The 12956-nt window shown below is 38.0% G+C and overlaps 1 protein-coding gene across 2 annotated transcripts in view; it reads left to right on the plus strand.

Annotated features, from left to right (window-relative positions):
• Positions 1-10881, plus strand: part of LOC26526330 (eIF-2-alpha kinase activator GCN1) — a 28348-nt gene extending 17467 nt beyond the window's left edge. The window contains exons 4-5 of one of the 2 annotated variants that reach the window (XM_026983579.1): positions 1457-6975; positions 10708-10881. In XM_026983579.1, coding sequence (XP_026839380.1) covers positions 1457-6975; positions 10708-10738 — 5550 coding nt within the window. In that variant the 3' untranslated portion in view covers positions 10739-10881. Of the gene's footprint in view, positions 1-1456; positions 8327-10707 lie in introns of those variants that run through there. The other variant, XM_015160004.2, reaches the window with a different exon arrangement.
• Positions 10882-12956: the final 2075 nt, after the last annotated feature.

Below are 12956 nucleotides of genomic sequence, written 5' to 3' on the forward strand. Positions count from 1 at the left end.
TATTAATTGTGTCAATAAATGTTTTTATTTACCTTTTGGATTCCAAATTTAAATTTGGCATATCCATAAGCGCATATACATGCGTTCAGAGACAATTAGTCTTTTATTCTCATACCGCTTGCTTAAAAATTCCCAAGTGGATTCATAATTTTCTGCAGAGTCACGCAACAAATGAGTATCCACATTGCTGGCTTCTCCTTTTATTGCTGACTTGAGATAATTAAACGTGAGAGAATGATGAAAGAGTAAAGAGCTCTGTGAAGAGCCCATTAAAAAGATCCCTTTCTTTGGAATCACCAAAAAAAGTGGGTATCTGAATTTTAGGCAAGGTTTGGTAACTCCTCTGCCTTAACATCTGTCGACATTTCAACTTTATCTCGCGTTATCTCTTCCACTGAGTCGACTCAGCGTGGCAGAGTCGACTTGAATGGCTGTTAAGATATTTTGTTTGTCAAACTCAAGTTTACTAATTTCTTCCTCGAATAGCGAACTTTCAAAATAATTATTAAACCGTTATATAAGGTTATATAATTTCTTCCAAAGAATATCTATCTTGTTTTTCCTTGTTTTTAGGAAATCTGTACTATCAGTTTTGACGTCTCTTCTAGATATACTCTATATTGGCCTACGGAATGCCTGCTATAATCTTGATACGTTGTCACTCGTTTTTTGTGACATACCCTCTAATACCCATTTTCTCAGGGTTTGATTTAGGGACTGTGTGATGTACGGAATGAGGTGATTTTTATTTGTGCCAACGCCATCATTATTACATTATACTGCTTAGAAGATATTCATGACATTTATGTTTGACAATGCCCATATTTAACAAATTGCTATGATTAGCAATAAAATATTTTTTAAGCTTATCTAATTTAAAAAACTAATTTTTACTTAAAACTTAATGTATACGACTTTTTAGTTTTAAAGATTTTTAATATGGTCAAAAATATTTTTATACGATTGGACTTGATTGTACATGTTTTTATTCGCAAAAGTTTTGTCTATATATTGACACTTTTTTTTTCAATACACAAAATTTGTTGTATGTATAGTAATGTATAATGTTCAGCTTATCTTTTTTAAGTGTTTGTGATGATGGTGGCGAGCTGGGGATGTTTCATCTTTCTCTCTAGGCTCTTTATCTCTAACTAGACCACCGTAGTGACTATATGTTCCCAGACATCGGAAAAGATCTTAAGTGCGGGAATTTCCACTGCACGACTTTTCCTATCTTCAAGGAAATGCAATACTACCGCATTCATCTTAATTTATATATCTATAATCTATATCTATATCTATATCTAACGATTACGGGTTGTTTATTTTTATTGTCAAATGTTTAAAAATCGTTTCACATACAATTCTTATATACTCTTATATATTCGTAATAATGTGTGAACAATAACCATTTTCTTTTTCAATGTTATAATTTAATTTGCATTTTATATTTCAGGGAGCTGGCAATTTAAGCTTTAACAACATAGATCAAGATCATATGCCCAACATTTTAAATGAAGCTGTTACCCTATTTCGAAAAGCACTGGAGTGTGAAACGCAAGAAAAAGTTATATGCTGTACCTTGGACATGTTAGGGTTGTGGACTCAAAAATTTAGACACCAGTTACCAAATGTTATTATTAATATTTTCAAATCTGGAATACGCCTAAAAAACACAAATCAAATTATTCGGCAAAGTTATCTCGAATGGCTTCTATTATCAATTCAAAATGCGGAGATAAATGACCATGGTTCTATTATACCAGATCTTATTTCATTTTATACTAAAGCTTTGCAAAACTCATCACAATTATGTTATTTGTCGGAAGCAGCGTGCATCGCTTGTATAATGCTTATTTTGGAAAAACCATCTGAAAATTATAACATCTTTTGGACCACAGTGTTCGATATGAAAAAACAAATTTTTTATAATGAAAAGTTTACTGGAATAGCTCCATATACCACGTTATGCAATATATCATTAATGACAAGAATATTGCTGATTTCATATCCTGACAAAATCAGAGGCAATCTTGAACCTTTAGTTCGAACGTTAGTTTATAACTTATGTAGCAATTCAGTAAAAGTTCGAGTATTTACTGCTAGGCAGGTCGAACAAATAATAAACGCATCAAGCGGAATTGAGTTCGTAAAGTTAGCCTTATGCGAGTTTGGTAAACGTATTAATTTAGTTAATATTGAAACCGACGGGGAGACTTCAATGGATCAGTTCGGGACTTCGAATCAAGTGTATGTAGACGCACTTCTTAATTTAACCAACTTAAAACATATTACTTATGAAGATTCTGTGGACGTTGCTATGGATCTATTGCTTATATCACATCACCCTGCAATTGTATCAAATGAGCCATACCTATGGGAAGCAACCATCCAAAAGCATTTTAACTTGGATGCCAAAAATGTTATATTAGCTAAAACAAATGAAATTGTTAATAAATACATTGACAACTATGTAGCTAGCGCCCAATACGAGAATACAATATCAGATTTGGTTCGAATTTGTCCGAATCTTATTGTTCCAACAGTTGTAATTAATTTACAGAACTATTTGAGTAACTTTTCTAACTATAATGCTTCTAATGAGGAATATTTAACATTTTTGACTCCGGATGGCGAGTTGTTTGATAAAAGTGTAATACCTCATATAGACTCACAATATGAAACAGTTCGTATTAAAAGAGAAAATAAAGTTTACAGCTACAAGGAACAATTAGAAGAGATTCAACTTCGGCGTGAAATTGACGAAAAAAGGGAAAAAGAAGGCAAATTAAAAACTATAAGGTATACTCAGAAGCAAGAAGAACAAATAAAAAATCAAATGGAAAAAGAACAGCAAATAAAATTAAGAATTACTCTGCTTTATGAAAAACTAATTTCAAAAATAAGCTTGCTAAAAGCATCGTGTTCTGGGAATGGAGAACAAATTGCCCAACATTTTCATTCTTTATTGGACGGCATATTGAAAGCTTCTAAAAGTCCGCTGTGTGCCGAGGTTCTTACTAACCTGTACTTATTCTTGCGTAATCTCTGCTTTACTTCCTATCCAAAACTTGGGCGCGCCATCGCTGTCGCGACAATCAAACTTCAAAACCCATCATGTATTTTGAAAGAGGAATTTGAAGCTTTAAATATAAATCAAGCTATTAATGATATAATAATTGAACTTGACAATCACGTTAAATCAAACTATCTTGACTCAGCATCATTTTCATATGCCTTCGAGTTCTTAAAACGTGCGTTATTATTGTTAAATACCCATTCAAATTTTGATCTAATTTCGAAAGGAATACAGATATTAGCTCTGCATACAAGCGCTGCGGCTTGTTGTAAGCCACAGTTTATGCCCAGATTTGGTATGTTTGAAATTTTGTTAAATCTTTTAAAGAACAACCATAAACTGAGGGCACAAACTTCAGCTGCCATTTTACAAGTTGCGAAGTGTTCAAATGGTGATAATTGCTCTTCTATTCCGGATAACCATATTATTAGCATATTTCTTCAAGCCTTGCAGCATTGTTCCGACGCTGTAAGAAAGGTGGCATTGCAATCCCTAATAATAATGGTAAATGGAATTGTAAAACACATTAAAGTGGATAACAGTCTTGAAAAAATAATTATAAATCGATTTTGGATAGCAAAACATGATCCAGAGGAAGAAAATAGGGAAGTAGCTTTACTTTTGTGGAACACTGCCAAATTTCCTTTACCCGGATATGTCGATGTTATTAATGATATCACACACCACGAGACATGCATTCAAAAATCCGCTTCAGAATCCCTAATTCCCCTAATAGGCGGTGATGAAGTTTTAATAAAATGTGTTATAAAGAAGTTATTTTCTATTTACAAAGAAAAGTTGTCCCTAATACCGCCGGTATTGGATCAATTCGACCGCGAAATTGAGCCTGCAATCGATCAATGGAAACCACGAAGAGGGATTGCTATTGCATTCTCCACTATCGCTTTCCTGTTATCTGTTGAAGATATAAACGACATTATGAATTTTATGGTTTCACAAGGACTCGGCGACCGAGAAGATATTGTACATAAGGAAATGTTAGCTGCTGCATTAAAGATAGTTGATTTACACGGAAATAAAACAATTGTAAATTTGCTACCAGTCTTTGAAGATTTTCTCGATAAAGCACCAAAATCCCAAAGTTACGACAATATACGTCAAGCTGTTGTGATATTAATGGGTTCTTTAGCGCGGCATTTAGAGAAAGATGACAAACGAATTGACCCAATAGTTAAAAGGTTAATAACAGCACTCTCTACTCCATCGCAACAAGTTCAGGAAGCGGTATCGAATTGCTTACCTCATCTTATGCCATCCGTAAAGGATGAGGCCCCTTCAATGATAAAAAAATTGTTACACTCATTGGCAAAGTCTGACAAATATGGTGAAAGACGAGGAGCTGCCTATGGCATTGCCGGTATAGTTAAAGGTCTTGGAATTTTATCCTTAAAGCAACTAGACATAATGTCAAAGCTGACCGCTTTTATTCAAGAAAAAAAAAATTATAGATCCAGAGAAGGGGCTTTGTTTGCTTTTGAAGTTTTGTGTACTACACTTGGTCGTTTATTTGAACCTTATATAGTTCATGTGTTGCCACATTTGTTACAATGTTTTGGTGATCCATCCCAATACGTAAGACAGGCAGCCGATGATACAGCTAAAGTAGTTATGAGAAAACTTTCCGCTCATGGAGTTAAACTAGTACTCCCTTCACTTTTGGAAGCTCTCGACGAAGATTCATGGAGAACAAAAACAGCATCAGTTGAATTGTTAGGTGCAATGGCATTCTGCGCACCAAAGCAACTTTCATCTTGCCTTCCAAGTATAGTTCCAAAACTTATTCAAGTCTTGGGAGATTCTCACACTAAAGTACAAGAATCGGGTGCAGAGGCTCTTAAGGTAATTGGATCTGTTATTAAAAATCCTGAAATTCAAGCTATTGTTCCCGTGCTTTTGGATGCCTTGGAAGATCCGTCAAACAATACATCTACTTGTTTGCAAAGTTTGCTAAAAACTAAATTTATTCACTTCATTGATGCTCCCTCATTAGCTCTAATTATGCCAGTGGTGCAACGTGCCTTTATGGACCGATCCACAGAGACTCGAAAAATGGCTGCACAAATAATAGGAAATATGTATTCCTTAACGGACCAAAAAGATCTTGCGCCCTACTTACCAAGTATTATTCCAGGCCTAAAATCATCTTTACTAGATCCAGTCCCTGAAGTGCGAGCTGTGTCAGCTCGTGCGCTTGGTGCTATGGTTAAAGGTATGGGGGAAAGTTCATTTGAAAATTTATTACCCTGGCTAATGGAAACTCTAACTTCCGAGTCTAGCAGTGTGGATCGCAGTGGAGCAGCACAAGGCCTATCTGAAGTAGTTGGAGGACTTGGTGTTGAAAAGATGCATAAACTTATGCCGGAAATAATTTCGACTGCAGAACGGGTAGATATTGCTGCACATGTTAAAGATGGATATATAATGATGTTTATATATATGCCTGGAGCATTTCAAGAAGAATTCACACCATATATTGGACAAATTATCAATCCGATTTTAAAGGCTTTAGCGGACGAAAGCGAATATGTTCGTGATACTGCTTTAAAGGCAGGACAAAGAATTGTTAATTTATACGCAGAAACTGCTGTAGCACTATTACTTCCTGAGCTAGAAAAAGGACTGTTTGATGACAATTGGCGGATTAGATATAGTTCTGTTCAATTACTTGGAGACCTATTGTATCGAATATCTGGAGTATCGGGAAAAATGACTACGGAAACAGCAAGTGAAGATGATAATTTTGGTACGGAGCATTCACATACAGCTATTATTCACTTTTTGGGTGATGAACGTAGAAATAGAGTATTGTCAGGGCTCTACATGGGACGAAGTGATGTTTCATTGATGGTGCGACAGGCTGCACTGCATGTATGGAAAGTGGTGGTGACAAATACTCCGCGGACTCTGCGTGAGATTCTACCAACACTGTTCGGTTTACTACTTGGATGTTTGGCAAGTACAAGTTATGATAAGAGACAAGTGGCAGCGCGAACTTTGGGGGATTTGGTAAGAAAACTTGGGGAACGAGTTTTACCAGAAATAATTCCAATTCTTGAAAATGGTCTAAACTCTGACCATTCTGATCAACGTCAAGGAGTCTGCATTGGTTTGTCTGAAATAATGGGTTCTACATCAAAAGAAATGGTCCTTACATTTATAGACAGTTTGGTCCCTACAGTTCGAAAGGCTTTGTGCGATCCTTTACCTGAAGTTCGAGAAGCGGCAGCAAAAACATTTGAGTCCTTACATAGCACAGTAGGATCTCGGGCGTTGGATGAAATTCTGCCATTTATGCTGGAAGGTCTTTCAGATCCCGACCCCTTAATTGCTGAGAATACTTTAGACGGTCTTCGACAGGTAATGTCTATTAAATCAAAAGTTGTTTTGCCGTACCTTGTGCCGCAACTAACATCTCCACCAGTGAATACAAAAGCCTTATCTATACTAGTATCTGTCGCCGGAGAAGCATTAATCAAATACTTGCCTAAAATATTATCAGCATTATTAGAGGCTCTATCAGACGCCTACGGGTATCCTAATGAAGCACAGGAGAACGAGTATTGCCAAACGGTTATATTGTCAGTAACAGATGAAACTGGAATTAGAACAATAATGGATACATTGCTTATTTCAGCTAATTCTTCTGATCTATGCACTCGGAAGTCTGCAGCAAGCTTACTATCTGCTTTTTGTATTCACTCGCCCGGAAACTATTCTCAATACATTCCTCAACTCTTAAGATGTTTACTGAAGTTGTTGGTGGAAAGTGATAAAGATATACTACAGAAATCTTGGGAGGCCCTCAACGCTGTAATTAAAGGCATGAATGCCGCGCAACAAATATCTCACGTATCTGATGTTCGCCAAGCCGTTAGGTTTGCAGCAAGCGAACTAAAAGGAACAGAGCTTCCTGGTTTTTGCTTGCCAAAAGGAATTACTCCGCTATTACCTGTTTTTCGGGAAGCTATTTTAAATGGATTACCAGAGGAAAAAGAAAACGCGGCACAAGGACTCGGTGAAGTTATTTTTCTAACTAACGCACAATCGTTGCAGCCTTCAGTAGTACACATAACAGGTCCATTGATTCGAATACTAGGAGACCGCTTTAACGCTGCGGTTAAGGCTGCAGTATTGGAAACATTATCAATATTACTTCATAAAGTTGGTGTTCTGTTAAAACAGTTTTTACCACAACTTCAGACCACTTTTCTTAAAGCATTACATGATCAAAATCGAAACGTGAGAATGAAAGCTGGAAACGCATTGTCTGAGTTAGTGGCAATTCATTCTAGAGCAGATACATTATTTAATGAAATTCATAATGGAATTAAAAACACGGATGATTCTTCTGTTAGAGAGACAATGCTTCATGCACTTCGCAGTATTGTGAGTCGATCGGGAGACAAAATGTCTGAGCCAATAAAGAAACAAATTTATGTTACCTTATTGGGTATGATCGGACATCACGAAGACGCCACTCGAAGCGCGGTTGGAGGATGTTTGGGAGCGATATTAAAGTACATAGCGTCTGGACAAGTCTATGATTTGTTTAATAATATAATACTGACGAATAATACAGATGATCTTATAGTAAAGCACGGACACACAATAGTATTGTTTGTAGCCTTAAAAGAGTGCCCCAACGAAGTACTTATGTCAAATTTGCTGGAAAAGATTACGTCATATGTTTTGATCAATATTTTATCAGAAAAAGTGCCAATTGCTTGCAATGCTGTAAGAGCGGGCACTTACCTTTTGGACTATTACCTTGTCAATAAAAATGAACTTCCTATTAATATTGTAGTTGCGTTAGCTAGAGCAATGAATCATTCTAGCAACGATGTCAAACAGCTTGTTGCAAAAAGTTGTACCCACCTTTCTAAAAATTTGACAGCAAATCAAAGTAATATTGAAGTTTTAAAATATTTGATTCCTATGCTGGTGAATGGAACTAAGGAAAAAAATGGTTATGTTAAATCAAATTCGGAACTAGCTTTAATTTCTATTTTGAGATTAAGATCTGACGATACGACCTTTATAAAGATTGCAGATCTATTAGAATCGGGTGCTAGAGACTCGTTAAATGAAGTAGTTTCAAAAGTTTTAAAGCGCACAGCTCCGCAGTCTATAATAAAAGAAGAAGAATTGGATGACACCCTGCAAACATAACAAATTTACTTTAAAACCGTTCTAAAAATATCTTGAACATTCAAACAAATTGCTGTATTTATTTTTTTTTTGTTTGTAAATAAAGTAAAGTTTAAAAAAGGCATTAATTTCAACATTTTATATTCGACATCGTATTTAATATTGGGTAAGTATTAGTATAATACTTATTAAAGTTCTTGGTTGGGCGTATCTTACCTGTTTTTGGAAAACTGTTTTAAATGGATTGTCAGAGGAAAAATAAAACGCGTCACAAGGACTTGGGGAAGTTTTTTTTTTAACTATTGTAGAGTAAGAGGGTAGTCAAGGAATCGAAAATCATGTTACAAGCTGAAGGAAGCGGAGTCAATTTGGTCGTCTGTCCGTTCGTATGAACGTCGAGATCTTAGGAACTATAAAAGCTGAGATTAGCTATAGTTGAGATTAAGCTTGCAGATTCCATAGACCCAAGTTCGCTGACTCATACCGCCACGCCCACAAACCGCCGAAACTGCCACGCCCACAGTTTTGAAAGATGTATTGAATTTTATTTATTTTATAATTTGCTTTTCAAAGATGCTAAAAGATAGATATTTGAAAAAAAATAGATTGAGAAGCCGTATCTATAAATTTTGTATAAGTCTAGACTCTATATTTCTTAGGTGTGTCAACTGTTTATTGAATCAAAGATGTTTGTTAATAAATAATATAATAAAAGATAATATAATTGCTTTTAATTTTATTACGGTACCTATGGTGATTGTCACCTCAAAAGTATGATGATATCGATGTTCAGGTTAAGAAAAGAGAAGACTAAGAGAATTTCGAATATTCTTAAATTGTGACAACTATATGTCGAGGCCGTCTATAAAGTCATGTTGTGCTATAGGGAGAAGGATATTAGACTTTATTTCTGTGTATCACAATATTAAAATTACTTAGAACTACCAATTGGTCCATATCGGACGGCTTATATGGGACGGTTTGGATTGGATTCTGGGAATTTAGAAGGCGGCGGAATGTAAGAACACGTAATACAAACAGAGCTATCGGAAAAAAACATCCGTAATAAGGGCACCAACCGCAATTTAGAATCCACCTCTCCGCCTAAAGGGATCATCACGATCATATTGTGTACAACCTGGGAAAACTTCACAGTTTAGTATCTCCGACTTTAGCCAAGACTCTCTAAATACAATTATATAGGATGCAAAGGAAGGATCTTTGGAGATTCCTCTAATAGCTGAAGGATAGTAAACTGCAAATCTAGTGCAGAGAAAAGATAATCAGATCGACGAAAACTATCTCTAGCCAAAACTGCTAATCAGCACCTTCAAGCCACCGCAAGCATCACAACAGTATTTTAGATTTGTGCCCTTAGCTAGGTCATCACTTGTTTGGCCACTTAAAGTTCACTTACTGTGTACCATAATTTTTTTAATTCAGACCTCTGTACAAAGAAACAAAATCAAAACTTGCAAGAGATCAGTTAAATGTAAAATGATTTAAAAGACCTAAATGGTTTACTTGAAGCAAGAATGGCGCGCAACAACTATTTTACATATCTGATGTTTTTCAGCAATCGAACCAAAAAAAAATAGAGCTTCCTGGTTTTGGTTTGCCATAGCGTTTCTTACCTGTAACAGGAGCTTCAATCGGTAAAATCTGTAAAATGTCGGCGATGCAAATAATGTCGGAAATGTTTCATCAAATTAAAGACTGATAACTTTTCGAGCTCGTAAAAATGGTAGCGAAACTCCGTAGACGATGTATGTTTACCAAAATAATCGATGACTTGTTATCAATTTTGTTATTATATACATTAATATAATGTATATAAAATCATCAATAGATGTAAGAGAAATTAATGTACATAAAATAAGTTGAAGACAAACCATAAAGTAAACATAAATAAAAACATAAATCATTGGAATTCAAAGAAGCGCGCACACGCGCTTGGTACGGCAAGGGAGGGTCACACTGACCAAAAAGTGGATCGGGCACACTAATGTGGCCAAAATGAGGCGAGATATGCGGGCACACCCCACCTCGGCAAACCGATATATAAAGCGGACCACAGCCCTCCGAAGCTCATTGAGTCCAGCCGGTGGTCGGCAAAGGTTCTAGTGGCAGAACCAGCAGCTAAGGACCAGTGGGAAAGACTCTAGAGGAGACGTTAACTAACTATCGTAGCCCTTACTGATCACCGGTTTGATTGACCGACCAGAGCGTCTTATTAATTGATAGACCTAAAAGGCCTCTCAACTTTCCTCACTTTGGCAGACCTCAAACCATTCTCACCTTTGTAGACCTAAAAGGCCTCTCAACCTTTACCCACCAACTGGTAGGTCTGAACGGCTTCTCCAATTCTGTCCCGTTCATAGTCATTGGGAAACTCGCCACCGTGAGCCCGTGATTCCTAATCCACTCGAATCCACGCACGCATCCTCCGGCGAGGATAGGTTTGCAGCAAGCGAACTAAAAGGAACATAGCTTCCTGGTTTTTGCTTGCCAAAAGGAATTACTCCGCTATTACCTGTTTTTCGGGAAGCTATTTTAAATGGATTACCAGAGGAAAAAGAAAACGCGGCACAAGGACTCGGTGAAGTTATTTTTCTAACTAACGTAGCTAACTAATCGTTGCAGCCTTCAGTAGAATGTCCTCCAACGCCCTGAGACAGCAATGCATACTAGCAGAACACATCAAAGAGAACAAACTGGGTTAAATACAGAAAATAAACGAACAAAACTGTAAGCATGTGATATTCATTCATCAACACTGCCCCTCGATTACCTTTAACAACAAAGTACTGCCCAAAGCAAAGGAAGTTACTTATCTTGCAGTGCAGAAGAGGTAACCCAACAAAAACATAAGTACATAAGCAAATTAACTTCACATCCTAACAACCTTGCGAGAAGTCTAACGCGGGTACCCGACCGATCCCGTTTTCACCGCAACGACGTTCCGACGCCCTTATTTTTGCAGAAAACATACCGTTGTACCAACAGACTGTTAACTATTGTATATGTCGGAGTCTGATGGCCAGACTTAACCATTTCAACCTCCTGTGCCTTTTTGATGGTGTCCTTGCGTTTCCTCGACGACATTTCGAACTGTTTTCTTACAACTTTAGTTTCTGACTGGCTCGAATTTCACAATTATGCTAGCACAAAACATAGACGCATAAAAGGCACGTGCCTTCTTGACGCCACATAGTAATTACGCAGTGATTGCAATTATTGCCTAACGCATTGTCAGACCCAGGTTACACAGGACAGTCTATCTGTTGGGCTTGTGGATCGTGTGAAAAAAAAGCCACAACTAGGAGGAGGATGGATCAGAATGATGGTTATACACAATCCCCCTATTCTGTCTTTCTTATTCCTTATTCAGTAATGATTCAGTAGTGATGGTACTTAGTGTAGTAGCGTACCTAGTAGCAGTAGTAGTGTACCTAGTAGCGATTGTAACTCAACAATGTAGTGAAGTTTGGAATACCGCATTGAAGTTCGTCAATGCTCTTCTCTAGTTGGAATCCACCAACCCATTTATGAGGCCTCTTTCAGGATCTTCGTTCGCATTGGAATCCACCAATCATCCTAACCCGTGATCGCTATCATCGGTTTGCAGAGAGAACTCTGAGTGAAGTCCGGGGTGAAGTACTGGGGCTTGAGTAAGTCGTGTCTTCAGTGTTTCAAAAGCTAGCTCTTGTTTCGTGTCCCAACTTCATTGCCTGCTTTTGGGGAGGAGTGTGGATATGCTCGTCGAGGGTCGTACTGATGACACTAATGTCATCTAAATACGCGAATGCCGATGGTTCCATAGGGCTACGAAGCTCTTTGGAAAGTCACCGGGGCCGAATGTAATCCAAATGGCATCACCTTCCAATGGAATAGGCCTCCCTCCGGTACGATAAAAGCGGTATATTCGCGACTGGCGGGTGCAATCGGGATCTGCCAGTATCCACTCTAAAGGTCGAGCGATGAGATAAGCCGCGACTTTCGTAAAAGTTCCAGTACGGATTCTGGATAATGGATGGATTCTGCTGCTAGGCCGCTTCGTTTCCTCGGGGCAAGGCCGTGATCTATCTTGTGCCTCCCTGCTGTTGTGGCTTAGTAGCGGCTTCGAGTCGATCTAGTGTAATATCGTCTCGAGCTTACTGTGGGTGTCTCCGTTGTGTCTTTGTCACTTCTTAAGATTCTAGAGGGAGCAGCCAGAAACTCCTCTTTCGATGCGTCGTCCCTCACTGAAACATCAATGGTTTTCTGTTCGCTTTGTAAGATTCCAGGGGGAGTAGCCATGCAAACGAAACGTCGTCCCTCGCTGAGACAACCATGGCTTCCTCATCGCTTCGTAAGATTCCAGGGGGAGCAACCAGGCACTTCTCTTTCAATGCGTCGTCCCTCGCTGAAACATCCATGGCTTCCTCGTCGCTTCCTAGGTTGTTGGTTAATCCATTCTTCTGGTCCAGTTGCAATAGTTCTCCTCCGCAGCTGATGGTGGTCTAAATGCCACAAAGGAAATCCATTCCTAGCCTACTAGATCGTCCATTACAGAGGCTAGCAGGAACAGCTTTACCTGTTGGTAACCCAGGTAAATGGTTACTACCAGGCCTCGCGTAAGATCACGTTGGGAGCCATCGCCAATCGGATCCGTGTGCGAATCTCTTCTGCGACCGCTTTCAGCTGCTCGTTGCTCACTAATGAAACT

This window comes from Drosophila erecta, unplaced genomic scaffold, assembly GCF_003286155.1.
Source record: "Drosophila erecta strain 14021-0224.00,06,07 unplaced genomic scaffold, DereRS2 tig00000389-arrow-arrow-pilon, whole genome shotgun sequence".
In the NCBI taxonomy this organism is placed as follows: Eukaryota; Metazoa; Arthropoda; class Insecta; order Diptera; family Drosophilidae; genus Drosophila; species Drosophila erecta.